This window comes from Bactrocera dorsalis, chromosome 1 (genome assembly GCF_023373825.1).
Source record: "Bactrocera dorsalis isolate Fly_Bdor chromosome 1, ASM2337382v1, whole genome shotgun sequence".
Classification (NCBI taxonomy): domain Eukaryota; kingdom Metazoa; phylum Arthropoda; class Insecta; order Diptera; family Tephritidae; genus Bactrocera; species Bactrocera dorsalis.
This window is the reverse complement of record NC_064303.1, coordinates 108,442,044-108,457,752: the sequence shown is the minus strand read 5'-3', so window position 1 is coordinate 108,457,752 and position 15,709 is coordinate 108,442,044. Positions and strand designations below refer to the sequence as shown.

Genomic DNA, 15,709 nt, shown 5'->3' with positions numbered 1-15,709 from the left:
ATGCAAACACATTTCATTCAATGTACTATAAACAACCTGAAATAATTTTCATTTTAATATAATTGCTCTTGCGTAATGTGTATTATAAAGGCTTTTTGTAACATTTCCGCATAATGAATTTCGACACACACAGCTGTTACAGTCGCGCTGTTTCGTACGGGTACTAATTATATATAGTTAGTATTATATATGTATATATGTATATATTATATATACATACATATATTTAGTCTTTAATGTTTTCTCTTTATTGGATTTGCAATAACACTTTCGGTCTCTGAATTTTCGAAAAAAAAGCCAAGTTTCCTAGAGGGAAGGGAGGACATACATATACCTTAAATATCTTTTCTCTTAGCACAAACAGTAAAATTCTCCCAGCTTTCATACATACGACCTTTAGTTGCTATTATAGCCTGAATACTTATACTATTATCGAACAAATACTTACCGAAACAACGGGCTGCCACCAAGCGACTGTTTAAGGGTTAGCGAAAGCTCTAACAAATGAGATTTTGATTTCTGTCCCAAAGTTTTGTGTATCAATGTAAAAAATAGCACTTCCAATTTACTTAGCCTCCATATAAACTAAAACTTTCCTACCGAGTTCAGTATTCAAAGCGTTCTTAACCATGCGAGGTATCAAACATTGCAATTTTGTCTTCATGGTGAGACATTATACCCTCCTTCAGTCTTGGACGTCTTACGAAATCACTCACATGGATAGCTTAACTTAAAAGTAAATAAATTAGAGGCTTATTTTCTATGTAGTTCTTTTTAAGTTTAATTCTTTCTAGAAGCTTACGCCACATGTCAATATTACAACCGTTTTTTGCGAACATTGTTAACAAAAATGCTTTTAAAGAGTTATTATTTCCGAAAACATTGTTAGTAAAAATGTTTCCAAAGAGGCAAACGTTTGTTTTGAAACAAAAAGAAACTTGAAATACTACTATATGATTCTTATATCCTGCTCTCATCAAAACTTTTAAGTTGTTAGATTACATTTAACACTAATCTAGACAGTTCACACTGCGTTGAAGATTTATAAAGCAGCTGTTTTTGACAAGCCGATCGCGGCTGTGGCATTTTTGCTCGCCTGAAACTCCATTAGATCATCTTCGACAGCCTTTCTTGATACTATTTACTGCCATTTTCACTTATTTACTTGAAATTTTAATTTTTACCTTTAATTTTATTTTTTAGTTTTTAAATTTTTCAACTTTGACAGTTTGTAGTGTCTGAATCAGCTGTGATAAATTTCCCTACTGGCAAAGAGGTTTCACTAAATCAGAGTCGCAGAGCAAGATTTCGGTTTCGTGCTAAATCTATAACAGTAGATTAGTGAGATAATATACTCATTAGCCTAAATCTCGTGACTAAGAATCGCTCGGAACATACGATTAGAGCCTATTGATCATATCCCTTCCTTAATAAGAAATTATAGACGGTCGTGTGTTTTGGCTTGGTGCCAATTAGTAAGCCTTCATCATGACTATGCTACGATTTCGTTCCGTAGTATTCGTCGTCTTTCTTGAACACTTAATTACATTTTACTTGTCTGTAGTTCCATTCCATTTTAAGGCGATAACCTTTCATATCTTTGAGCACATATTCAATACTATCCCGAACATTCCGTACAGTCAACTGAAGGTATGTAATTAATAAATTCCTTTATGTGCTATTAGTATGTAGCAAAACATGCTAATTGCCTCTATGAATAACTAAAATTCAAATAAATTTCAATGCTAAATAAATTTGTGTGACTATCTGATTCATCAAAAAGATATGAAGGCATTTCAAAGTGTTCCAATATTAACGAGAGTATACTTATAGATAGTCATTATTTTATCTCAAAAGTGTATCGCCAGCTGAATGTGTGTGCGGCTGAAAGCAATTAGTTGTACATAATTATATGTGAATACAAAATTATATTAATTTGAATATAATTGATTGATTGCGAGTAATGAGTAAAATTAAACACTTTATTGACAACCATTGAAATTAATCTTGACTAAGAGCACTCGCCAAATAAATGAATTAAAAACGTATATAAATATATTGAAGTGGCAAATGCAGATTAATTAAAAGTTAACATTAGGGTGTGCTTATTTGGTACCAGCTAATAAAAATCAGATTTTTTGCTGCTTTATATTATTAACTATCAAATCATTAAAATCTTTCGTTTTTGAAATAACAAATTTTGATTTATAAAAATGCATTAATAGAGAGTTTTGGTTATAAAATTGTTATATATTGGTTATATTGGATAGCAGAAGCTTAAAAGTTTATGTTATATACATATATGTAATGTGATATAGTGAATCGTAAGTAATAAAACACTCAATTTCGTATTTTTTGATAATACGTTGGTTTCCATTTTAAGTGACGATATATGTAGATATATTAAATTTTTATTTTTTTTATTTTCTTTTTACTGGCTCACTCTAATGTTTGCAAATGTCTGAAGTGCGAGCTCTCCACATTTTTATTATTAAATTTTATTATCTACGATAAGTATTTACCTTCCTTTTTCGCAAATGCATACGAACATACATCGTATGATTTTTACTTCGGTTGGCAACGTCCGCACTCATTACGGTGATCACACATAATATTATTTGTATAGAGAAAGTACGATTGTTAACTAATAGGATTAAATTATAAGAATTAAATTTATATTATCTTAAAGTATTAAGCGAACAGATATTAAAAAAATACAATGAAATAAAAACAAATAATAATTAAACAAATAAATACGGAATTTAAATCGACGAATTTGTGAAAAATAATAGTTTACAAATTAATAATAATATAAAAATTAAAAAAAAAGAAAATAACTAAAAAAAAATAAATAAATTTAAAATTATAACAAAAAATAAAACAAAAACGATAAGTACGAGGGATACCTTTTATATTTGATAATTAGAGACATATTAATAATCCAAAATCGATTTATTGCTTTTCAAAATATTTTCTAATATAATTTATACGCTTGCACTCAGATTGAGGTATCTCCAAAACATGCGTTCTGAACGCATCAACCGCACCTTCAGGTATCGAAAAACATTGACCTCTGAGTTTTATATTTTGAGAACAGAAATAACACGAAGTCATACAGTGCCAAGGCAAAGCTTTGCAGTGGATGACTCATCAAATCGATATTTTGAGTGTTCAAAAATACAATTATTTCAGACGATGTATGAAAATCGATATTTTGAGTTGTTTCAGTCGATGTGTGAGAGGTCGCATCGTCGTGGTTGACGGATACTCGTCTGCGGTGGTTGGTTTTCCTGATTTCTTGAAAGGCACCTTACAAACAAATAGTTGTATACCACTCAGACCTTACTGTTCTGTGCTGTTCTTGTGTTGTATGATTGCAACATGTCTAGTTTTCCCAAAAAATAGCCAACCATTTGCTTGGAAGTGCTCCGTGCCCGAACAACTTTTGTCAGATTCAGCTTACTTCGAAACACCCATATAGTCAACTAGTTGTTGCTTTCAGGCTCTTACGTATAAATCTACGATCGATCACCTGCCACTTTCCCATAGACGTGTTTCAGAGCACCGCTATTGTATTTTTTTAACATTTTTTTTTTGAGTTTTCAACAAATTGCGTGGTATCCAAAGTGAAAACATTTTTTTATAGTCAAATGTTCATGTAACATTAATGACGATCTTTCAACTTCATTGATCTATAATCTGGATCAAACTCAGCATAACATCCATAAACATTGGTACTTGATGGAGCTTCATCGGTAAAAATTGTATTTAGTTATTGCGTTGTGATCTAATTCCATTTTCTGGAAGAGATGAATATTTCAAGTTACTGTAAACAACACAAAAAATTATCGTATGTTAAAACGTTCAACTTTACGATAAATTTGTGAGTTGCCAGAATGCAACACCAGGGTTGTCAAATCCTGAAATATTGTATGAAAGGCAAACTACGGAAAAATAACAAAATAAACAATAGTAAATTTTAGAAAATCTTAAAATGAAATTCAAATAAACAATTTGTTTGAAAAAATCTTTAAAAACTTAATGAAATTATGAATTAAACTAGAAGTAGTGATTTTGAATAACAAAAAATATAAATGTATAACAATTGTCGATTTCGCCTATAGCCTCGTAAACGGCGTCTACGCCATTAAAGAAGAAGAATTATTGTCATTATTATTATCACTACAATTATTACTATTTCTACTAATATTATATTTATTATTATCATCAACTATTCTTTTATTTTAACCTACAGTGCTACCGCCTTAGTTTTTTTCGCTTACTGAAATAATAATCTAATTTAAAACTGATGATGAAAGTGAAATTCAGTTAGCTTCAATGGCCATAACTCACATAAAATATCACTTACTATCCTCAATCAATCCCCAAACACTGCTTAATGCCACAAATGATTTGATTACAGTTTTGTGCGGGTGATAAATTTGATTTTGCTTTGCACGCGATCGTAAAAGCGTAAGTCACATAAGCTTCTAATCAATTTTACTATAAATATTCGCGAACAATTAACAATTATAAAAGTGAAGTCATGATTTTTATGACAATGTATGTATAATTTGCGCAAGTCATTAATAATGTGTCCTGTCGAACCCAAATTTTACTATCAGTTTATCAATATTTAATCGATTTCGCTAATATGTGCGTAAATATATTGATATGATCACATGGTTTACGAACATGCCTTTTTGTGTGACTACTCATAGAAATATGCTAATATATGTATGTGCATATACCTATTATCAATCAAATATCAGCTGGGTATACATCTGTTAGCAAGTGTATGGTAATTCTTGCGTGTACATTAAGTGGCTTTTACGCACCCGCTTATAAGAAGACACATAGCAGAGAAACTGATACTTTCGATATGACGTGATAAGTAGTGATTTTCTTAGATGATTTTTAAATATTCAATTATTTAACATTAGATGTCATTAGTTGTATACAGAAATTCGTGAAGGCCTCAATCTCACTGACACGTAACCTTCACTTTTCCACAATTTGGGTTTCGATTCAAACGAAGAGGCTGACGAACTGGCAAAGCTAGGAACCTCTTTAGACGAATCCGAGGCAGACTCAATATTGAAACCTGCTGAGAATGATCAAAAGCGAGCATTCTGCACAAATAGCTCATAGCAGATGGAACTCAATAACAAGTTGCAAGATAACAAAGCACATATGGCGTAAATATGATAGGAATAGATCAAAGAACCTACTAGGTTCCGAAATAGTATATATAGACGTACAGCTCCTACAAGGGCATTGGCATTTTGGAAAGCATTCGCTAAAAATGGCTCCACCTTATAATAATATTTGCCACAGCTGCTTTCTACAAGGGAATACGAATACTTTCTCTGTGAATGTCCAGATCTACCAAAATACTTGGAACCTATCACGCACCAAACCTTGAATGGTTGTTCACAAAAAACATAACTTATATAAGTACTTTCATTGAGAGTGCCCTGTTCTGGGTATAATGAAATTATAATTTGGAGACATTTTCTTAATTTACGTTAGATATAATCTTCTTTATTTTTTTTTGTTTTGTGGTAACTCTTAACTCTAAACTGGATGTTTTTTCAATCAATTTCAAGAGTGTTTCTTAATCGCAATCTGTTTACTTTAGTTTTACTTGATGGATGGCAACTCTATTCAAAAGTATATTGAAAACTCTATTCAAAAGTATGTATATTGAAAACTCCACAGCTTTTTATGGATCGATGATGAAAAAACTTTCTGCAGGCTTACAAAATATTAGAAAATATATATTTTGTTAGGAATTTTTTTAAGTTTTCAATATTATTTCGATGGCTGGCAACTCCAAATTTAACACGTATGAAGTATAACTCATTATATGATGCCACTTTTGCAGTTTTCTACGACCATAAAATTATTATAGTTTTTTTATTTAAATTTTTTTTTGATAAATACTTGCCAACTCTATATATTTATACATTACTTCTATAAATTTACAAACATAAATAAATAAATTTAACATTCTTTCCGTTTATAGTAAGTTCCCAAAAATAAATATACGAGTAATTAAATACAAATTATTGCCTATCATAATTCAAAAGGAATCGGCTCACTCTTATACGTACCCATTTACCCACTGATTACGCGACCCTTATACCTTACTGAGTTTATCGACTTCGGTACCGTAAATTAAGTATTACACACATACACCTTCACCATAAATATGAATTTAAGTTTTAACTGCTGTCATTTTGACATACGAGTGCGGCATTTTTAAATGCCGTGATTAGAAAAGTACATTTCAAGTGTGTAGAACAAGTCAATCGATGTAGTTCGAAAGTTATCAATATGTCTGAAAAGGTTTGAAAACATCTAATGTTCCAACGTGTAATTGATTATATGTTTTTGGAATGTTGACAGCTGTATTAAGTGATTTTCGGTAAACGATTGTGACAATGAAGTCACCGCTCGAAGTGATTTATTTTGTAGAAAGCAGTAATTCTTCTTAAACCCATTACTTGCTGATCATAAAATTTAATTACTTCGACAGAAGATTGTTTCTTTGTTTCAAATGGGTAATTATTTGACAGTGAAATGATAAACAATATTGTTGTTTTAGTTTGGTTTTTTATTAATTTTTTGCTTTGATTTTTATTCCTATAGAATTTTTTCTTTGATCATAAGAGCTACTCAAGTGCTTTTGTAAACTTTTTGCTTGCTTGTGTGCTAGCATTTCAGGAGTTCAAACGTAAATATCTTTCCTAATTGTCGTATAATACCCGATACCCGAAGGACTGATGAAAAATCACCATATGTAGATGTTGTTTAATTGAGTTTAAATACTATTGGGTATACTAAAGAGGGAGACTACCTAATTGGCTTGCCGAAGACTTATAGTAGAAGTGTTGCTAGGTTTAGCATGGTTTCGAACTTCTTTGTGTTATTCAATATTGGTGTTTCGATCTAATAGATAGTTGCAGACGATGGGACTACTAATAACTATGTTACCGTAAAAAATTGACTGGTAAATCCATTATACATAGAAAACGAAGAAGTGGAACGAAAATGTCGAGGGTAAATGTACACAATTTTAATCCCTCTACCGAGCAGTCACTTTTCTGGACGAAAATATCTACAGATAACCCCACAAGTCAGAACGTATTCTGAATAATTTTATATTTATTTCTCTCTCTCTCCCTCTCCCTCTCCCTCTCTCTCTTGACACTTAACGGTGAGTTCCACGGCTGTAAAGGAGTTCAGGTTGATAAGCAGCCAGAGTGAGACAAAGTAAACACTATTGAAGTTTTGCCAGCGGCGCCGAAATAAAGTATTTAAAAGAAAGTTTTTCTTTAAGAAACCAATCAGCAACGATTAAGAGTGATAACAAATAGAACGAAAGAATCAAAAACGTCGAGTATGAAATTAAAAAAGCACAACGCAAGTACTTTTGTTGCTAGACTTAGCTCTACTTATGACTGATAAGTATGTACAAAATCTAAAATAATTTAAAAAAATAATATCATTATTGTTTTTGAAATAAATAATTTCATTTAATATTTGAAAAAAGTCAATAAAACAAATAACGGTAACATAAGCAAAAGTTGTGCGTTAACTTTTGCGCCAGCATTCCACAGAGAACCCCAATAGTCATCATCACCAGCGTATTTGTTGCAACCATCCACTTCACATAAGTGACAAGTTTGTATATCCAAGCCAGCAGAAACGGATTCACAAGTGTCATCGTCATAGAAAAATGTGGCACAACCACGTTTAGTAATGGTGGTGCCGTTGACTAAGTAAAAAAAAAATTATAAAAAAATAATTTTATAAAAAAAAAATTTCTGTCAAATAAAAAAAAAATATTAAAAACAATAAAAAAATATATTTTAAATACTAATTCTTAAGACATTTCTACCGATTTACCTTTCAATTTTACTACATAACACACGGCATCGCCCGTATTGCTGAACATCTGCCGGCTGGGGCGCAAACGCCGTTCATTATCATCGTCATCATCGTCGCTTTCATCGTCCTCATCCTCGCTATTCTCTTCGCTGTCGTCTTCATTGAGCATTGGACCTTTGGTTGAGTTACTTGTTGTTGTATTACCCGAACTTAAAGTGTTATTTCCTGATACTACAGTCATATTCTCTGAGTTAACGCCATTCCCGGGTGCTGGTGTTGTCTTATTAAAAGAGTTGGTTGTTGTAGTGAAATTTTTATGAAAGCGGATGGAGCTGTTCTCGTGCGTTTAGTGGGTTTAATACTTACAGGAAATTCACCGCAGATTTGAAGTTCGTTGAGATCCTCCTCATCTTCGCAGTCGTAGCAATCATAACATTGCAGTGCTGTGGAGAAGTATTTATGTATATAATATTTTAATATAATTTGTTTTATTTATAGAAATTGTTCAGTCAAAAAATCCTGGAGGTTTCCCGGATATAACTAGGTCTAGTATGTATGCTGTAGTTTGGTTTATAAGCCTACAGCTGAGTACTTAAAGAAAAGTAGATTAGTTTAGACTTAAAACTCTAATCTAATCGGTTTAGACCTTCTTCTCAGACAACTTACACCAATAGTAAATGCTTCAGGCATGAGAACATGAGTTGAGAACCTATTAACCAGAAAACCTTGACTTCAACCTTTAAGTCTTTTGAGATGAATAGAACACAATAATAATAAATATTAGCTAAATGCTTACCAAAAAAGTAAAAATTGTTTTATGATTAATATGACTCAAAAATTATCGGCTTTCAACCGACCGGCCGTCAAACTGGACGAATTTTGTTCGAAAAAAATTAAGCTTTTATACAATCCGTCGACTCTCGTGAGATTTCAAATACTTCATCAAGAAAAATATGATGAAGTAAAACTGTAATTACTCTAGAATCTATAATTAAAATTGTAGATGATTCGGACTATATATATTCCTTTAATGCTCTATTAACGAGTGTTCCAAGTATGGGTACTTTTTTCAGCATTGTTTGGCATTTTATTATGAAAAGACTTACACCTGAACAATGTTTAAAAATCGTTCAACTTTATTACGAATAAAGAATGTGTTTACGCGCTCGCCCAATCTATGGTCAACAAAATCGGCCTACTGAGCGCACTATTCGCAACACCGTCAGCCATCTTGAGACCCAGCATTCATTATTGGACCGACCGAATTGACCACGTCCAGTGCGCCGTGAAGAAAATATAGCAGCCGTTGCTGAGAGTCTACCTGAAGACTGTTGAGAGCCGATTCGGGGCCATTCATAGCAACTCGGACTGACGTATGGAACGACTTAGCGCATTTTACGTCGAGATCTTAAATTGAAAGTCAACAAAATATATCTCGTGCAAGAACTAAAGCCGCTCGACCTTCCCAAGCAATATCGCAAAGTTCCAAGAAGATTCGATGTTTTCGAGCCATATTTTGCTCAGCTATGAGGTCCATTTCTGGATCAATGTTTTTGTCAACAAGCAAAATTGGCGCATTTAGGACGAAGAGCAACCTGAAGAGATTCAAGAGCTGCCATTTTAAGTATATACAATAAACAACGGCTTGGTGTGGTTTGTGGGTCGATGGAATCAAATGATTATATTGGCGAACTAAGCAAAGTCTGATAAAACTCCCATGTATTTTTTTCCAAAGAATCTGCTTATTTGTAGGAATCGCTAATATCGGCAGACTGCAATATATCAAAATTCAGTTACAGATCTTTTTTACCTTTCTATGCTACAAGAAATGCTGAGAGCGGGAATTTATGCTCCGGTGCAGGTGAAGTTAACATTTTTTCGTGTTTTATATTAATTTTTCATGTTGTTGTTGTTGTTGTTAGAGCGAAAAATATTGCTTTGCCAGCAGACTTAACGCCGCTGTCTTATCACAAACTTTGTTCTTGGTGGTCAATATTGTTCTTTAAATAGATAACAGTGATAATTAGAAAAAATAATGAACTTTGCAACCTTGTAGGAAAAACCCTTCTGGAAATATAGATCTATACTACCAACACATAATATTTTGTACATAATATACTAATATGAGCGGTGTTATCTATGAAATTATATGAAATCATTAACACACCTTGACACATACAAAAGTAACCAACTATACAAACGCACTGGAATGACCTTACTCTTCAAACTGTAATAAAATGGCAAAATTTTCCTTTACTCATATGTTTCATATTGGATATTATCTTCTTCGCTCACTTGTCATCGCTTATATAATAAATAAATGTTTGTTTGTATTTGTATAAATGAACTTGTTTTGCAAATTCTATCACCAGCAATTAAATACATATGTATAGTTGCATTGTAATCTTTAATGTTCGCAAATGATAAGAGCACAGAAATTAAAGGTGTCATATTCACCACACTTTACCCTTGTAGTGACTAATGCATAGTGCTGGTTTTGACAAATGTACGCATGTATAACCATATAAGTACACAACTACATATAAGCAAAAGAAAGTGTCTAGCTTTTTTTTTGCAAAAAAGCACACACGTGTAGGGCATTAGTGGGCGGGGCTTGGCAACTGTTTATCAAAATCATGACTAAATTTTAGCAATATCGTTGAACTCCACCTTAGCGCTTTTAGTGTAAAATTTATAATCGTTCAAATTTGATTTACATAACTTATATTTACTCATAATTCATATAAAATTCCTCGGATTTAGAATAGCATTCCATAGTTGTTGACTCTAGAATACATGTTGCGTATTTGTTTGTAAATGTTATACTACGAAAGCCATTTTACAGTGGCCTAATGAAAATTATTAATGTAAATATTAAGTATTCAAACAAATTGTCAACAACTGGGCTTTAAGCTCTTAGAAGTCTTAAAAATTTAAATCGAGTGCTTTATTTTGGAATTTTAATGTATTTTTAGGATTTCGTTTTGGTAAACAAAATGTTCAATAATTACATTAATTAATTACTTCAGCGTATCAAAGTAATGCGTGTAATGCTAACATGTATTCTGAAGTGAAATAAACTGATAAAATTAAAATTTATAAAATGGTTAGAATTTCAGATATTTTTAAACTATAGTACACCATAACCATATAGTATACCATATTATTCGTTCAGTTAATTTTGTCAGAAGTTTGAAAATCGTATATTGGGCGTACATGTATGTACATACCTAGAGATAGTCAGTAGAAGGATAGTATTTTCGGCATATAATACAAGTATGTAGTATTGTTAACAGTAAAAGATGCCTTCTAAATTTCTTTAAAGTACCTTACATATCATGACAAATATGTATAAATAGGTATAGATATATAAAGTCAACTAGATGTTTGAAAAGCTTCATGTTAGCTACATGGAATCTCGGGCAACTCGAAGTTCGAAAATCTTTATAACAGTTTATAAAAGTTTTTTTTTTTTAATAAAACAAAAACGGTATTCAGGTGAAAGCACATTCAATGCCATTATGTATGGAACTCAATTTCTTTTGCACTGCCACCACGGGCACGCTTGCAGAAATCCAGACGCTCACCCAATTTTCGACGGTTTTCAAGCATAAATCGGCCGATACTTCTGCAAGTCCCCTTCGATATTCGAACGAAGTTCATCAATCACGGAAGGAGTACGGCCCAATAATGCCGCCGGCCCATAAACCGCACCAAATCGTAATTTTTTCGGGATGCAATGTTGACTCTTGTAGTACGTGTGGATTATTGACGAATCCATTCAGCCAGAATTGAGCCTCATCGCTGAATATGATTTTTTGTTGAAAATCCGGATCATTTTCAAGTTATTGCTCAGCACCATACCCCCAAAATACGACGATTCTGGTTGTCAAGCGGCTTCAGTTCTTGCGTCAATCTTGTTAAGGATGTAGGCCAAAATCTTTTCCCAAAATTCGCCACGGCGACGTCACAGAGATGCCCAACGTTTGAGAACGACGTGTGAGAGGCTGATTCGCGTCTTCCTCAATTGATGCGCTAGTGGCAGCAATATTCTCGATACTACGGGCACTTATTTGTCTTACTGGCACGGAAAAATGTTGTACTGTGCCTGTGGATTCAAATTTTTCCACTAGATGTTCAATTGTTGATCTGGCGGAACGATTATGATGACCACAAATTGAACTTAGCGCTCTTAAAGTTGAGGCCACGGACTGCGAATTTCGGTAGTAAATTTTAATAATTTCGACTCATTATTGGATCGTGTATTTTTCTATGATAAAATAGCGAAACATACCAAAGAGAAGTGTCAAACGAGCGGGAAAAATATGGCATTGTTTGCTGTCCCAATCGGTCTACTTTTATCGTTATCTCGTTTTGAAAAGACCATTTATTAGGTATATATATGCAGGCTAATAGAATCAGTGATCCGAATCCAGCTATACTATTATTATAAAAGGATTTTTATCGAATTTCCATAATATATATCACAGATTGATCGATATTTTCGATAAAAACTTCGTAATAGGAACTGGAGTCCATCCCTCCTTGGGTGCCAAAAAACGTGTCGACCAAGTTTCTTCAAGATATATCAATTTTGCCCAAGTCGTCGCCTGTGCGGACGGACGGATAGTCACTCGGAATTCAATTCCGCTCGTCATCCGGATTATTGATATATCTCTTCAAATCTAGAGAAATAAAACTATTATACTCTGTAGCAACATATTGCAAGAGTTTAACAACTACGTTTATTTCATATTTTTACCAATTGGTTCGGTTAATTTATTGCTCTGAAAGTCAAGTTTTTCATACTTCCTAATACAGATTGGTAGAAAGGAATTGACAAATATAATACCTCCATTTTATTCTTAAAAAGTACTTAGCGCACATTAAAGTTTCAGTGCCATCTAGCCATGTATCTAAATAATAACATAAACTAACTAAAACTAGCACCCCCAAAATATTAAAATAAAATTTTCTCTATAATATCACAAAAAAACACCAAAACGCTGACCATTATTTCTGTTATTTTTTTCAATGGTAGAACCGTCAAGCATCCTAAAGCTATCACAGCCCTGTTATGAGCATTATGACCATTTTAGGAGATTTTCAAATATTCATTAAGGCAAAAGTGTTGCCATAAAGTATAAAAAAGGTCCCTTAGTCATATATTACAAACCTTCAATGACAGTAATTCCAAAAAATCCAAATAACAGCAACAACGCCAATGCATTTTTACTATCCTTAAACACTTTTATAAACATTCCGAAAACTTTTACTATTTTCAGCAATAAAACTCACACACTTCTTCAAACTTTTCGCTTCCAAAACTTGCCCTAGGAACTAAGAAGTCCAAATGAGTAAAATGCCACATAAAACTTCAGACAAATTTGTGAAAGAAGCGAAGTGAATTTATAAATGAACTGAACTTTTGCAAATTACTAGCAAAACTGAGTGAAAAATTTGAATTTCGCTTGCGAAATATTTCGGCAATCACATCTGTGACAACGAGAGTAGAAAATTAAAAAAATATTGAAAATAAACAACAACAAGATATACAACAAAAAGCAGTCAATACATATTGCATACATTGGTATCTTACTGATGCAAGACGAAAATGAAGCTCTCATCAGAAACATATTTGACATGTTTGTGTGTAAGTATATATGTATGTTCACCGCAACAAATTGATTGTGGGCTGAGTTTTCAGCATGACTGTGCAAATATGTGAAATATTGATAACATCAGCTTTGGAATTGCCTTTACACTGAGGCTGTCGCTGGTTGTTGGTTGTTGCTTGTCGCAGACAAAAATTAAAAATGCCATTATCAGCTCCAACTGAGGTAAATAGTTGGAAAATTTAGTGTTTTCATCGGAATATGTGAATATGCTTATTTGTATTCAATGAATTATATGTTAAATATTGCTTTTACCTCAGGCACTCACTGCAATTAATTTCAATTTCAAAACTTATTCGAAATAAAACGCTGCTTTTGTTTTGTTTTATTGTTTTTTTTTTAGTAATACGGGTTACTTTATTGTTTCAATGTCGGTAATGAGTTCTAATATTTATATTTACGTAGTGATTACTTTTTCCTTTTGAAATATGCGTTAATTTATATTGTAAATTTTTCTAGTTTCAAATACTCTCTTAACTTTCTTTACTCTTTTCGAGTAAAATTAGTATTTTTGCTTTAACAAAATATGTACTTAACTAGGTATTAATTCGTTTTTATGATTTCTGCTAGTAAATATATTTGTAATAAGCCTTAATGGTGCAGTTGCTGCAATATATGTATGTAATTAAATTAGTTTACTTTTTATTAAAAACCGTAAAAATTTCAGAATTTTTTTTCTTCAACAGCAATCCTTACTTTTCCTATTAAGTCATACTAATATTTATGTGTATGAGTGTGTGTGTATACATATATTTATGCAACTACACATAGTTGCTTGAGCCTATTGTGTTGTTAGCATGTCATTTTATATCTAAATTACTTCGATTTTGTTTTTGTTTGCCAGCAAATAATTGTAAGTTCTAGCAAGGCAAATGAGGTTTTCTTAGTATCGTATTGTATGAAAGCCTATAAAACGCACTTAGAATCTATTTGAATGCGCGATAACACTTGTCTATAAATTGTATGTGCAGTTTGAAAATAAAGACTATAATAATAATATTTCAGCAAAACAGCTGTGACTCATACGCCATGGTATACTTGTAAAACACGGTGTTGCACAAAGCAAATAATCGACGAAATAATGCTTTCAGATGCATAAAAATATAATGGTTTTGAACAAGTTGCGTTTTTAAAGAGAAATATTTATATTTTTTGTATTGTGGTTGCCACCTCGTAAAATTTTGTAAAAAGAAATTATATTGAAAAATGTAATAGAAATGAAAAATAAATAATATACATAATAATAAATTATTACTGCGCATTTTATTATTATTTCAACAGTGTTGCCAGCTATTTCAAATAAAATATTGAATTTGTGGCAAATATGTATATTCTTATGTATTGGAACAAATGAAAAACATTATCATGTTTATTTGCTTACAAAATTTTATTGACTAGAGTTGCCAACTTCAGGTCATCTGTTAAAATACTCAAAAGCTGTTTTTGTTCAAAATATTCAATTTAAAAATTGAAAATTATTTGCCTTGAGAAAAATAAAATTTGTAAAAATTAAAAATGAGTTCATATCGCTCATTTGCTGCAAGACCGGCATAAATCAAAAAACGTGATTTTTGAGTTAATGCTGCAGAATTGTTCGTTATATCATACTTCATGTTGAGTGAAAAATTCATATGAATACCTCTTATATGCTCCGCTTGAGAAGAGAATATATTTCCTGTTTTCCGTGTAAGGTTGGAGTCAGTTGAAAACTTTGAACGCGTTTTCTGGCAAATCGCTTTTTTTGACTTATGCCGGTCTTACAGCAAATGAGCGATATTTACAACATGAGAAGATATAAAAAGTCTTTACAAATAAAAAGTGTTATTTATATTTTTAATAAAATTCTAAGGAGTAAAAAATAAAATTTTCGTATAGGATGACCAATTTGTAAATAAAATAAAGCAGTTATAGCACATAAAAGTTGCTAAATTAATTATTTTAATTTTTTTCAAGTATGGTTGCCACCTAATGTAAACTTAATCACCTTTGAAAGTTTAATTTTAAAAATAATAGTTTTAAATAGGGTTTCGCCTAATATTTTATTTATACATATTTCATTTTCAACTCTTTTTCAAATAGGGTTACCATCTAACATAAATTTATTTAGCCTTAAAAGTATAATTTTAAAAATAATTATT

At 31.9% G+C, this 15,709-nt stretch overlaps 1 protein-coding gene and 1 long non-coding RNA gene across 3 annotated transcripts in view; one reads left to right on the top strand and one right to left on the bottom strand.

Annotated features, from left to right (window-relative positions):
• The window catches only part of LOC125776202 (uncharacterized), an 85,282-nt gene that overhangs the window by 32,640 nt on the left and 36,933 nt on the right, over nucleotides 1-15,709 (top strand). The gene's annotated exons all lie outside the window — the stretch shown is intronic.
• Nucleotides 7,516-15,315, bottom strand: LOC125776191 (uncharacterized). Its single transcript, XM_049447152.1, has 4 exons — nucleotides 13,073-15,315; nucleotides 8,263-8,339; nucleotides 7,915-8,176; nucleotides 7,516-7,783 (listed from the first exon to the last, which is right to left on the bottom strand). Exons 1-4 carry the CDS (start codon nucleotides 13,155-13,157, stop codon nucleotides 7,542-7,544), a joined length of 666 nt encoding a protein of 221 aa, XP_049303109.1. The 5' UTR covers nucleotides 13,158-15,315; the 3' UTR covers nucleotides 7,516-7,541.

Coding starts and splice junctions, on each gene's coding strand:
- LOC125776191 (XM_049447152.1), bottom strand. CDS start 13,157: ATGTTTATAAAAGTGTTTAAGGATAGTAAAAATGCATTGGCGTTGTTG. Junction 8,340..13,072: donor TGGAATTACTGTCATTGAAG/GTTTGTAATATA, acceptor ACTTCTCCACAG/CACTGCAATGTTATGATTGC. Junction 8,177..8,262: donor AAATCTGCGGTGAATTTCCT/GTAAGTATTAAA, acceptor TCTTTTAATAAG/ACAACACCAGCACCCGGGAA.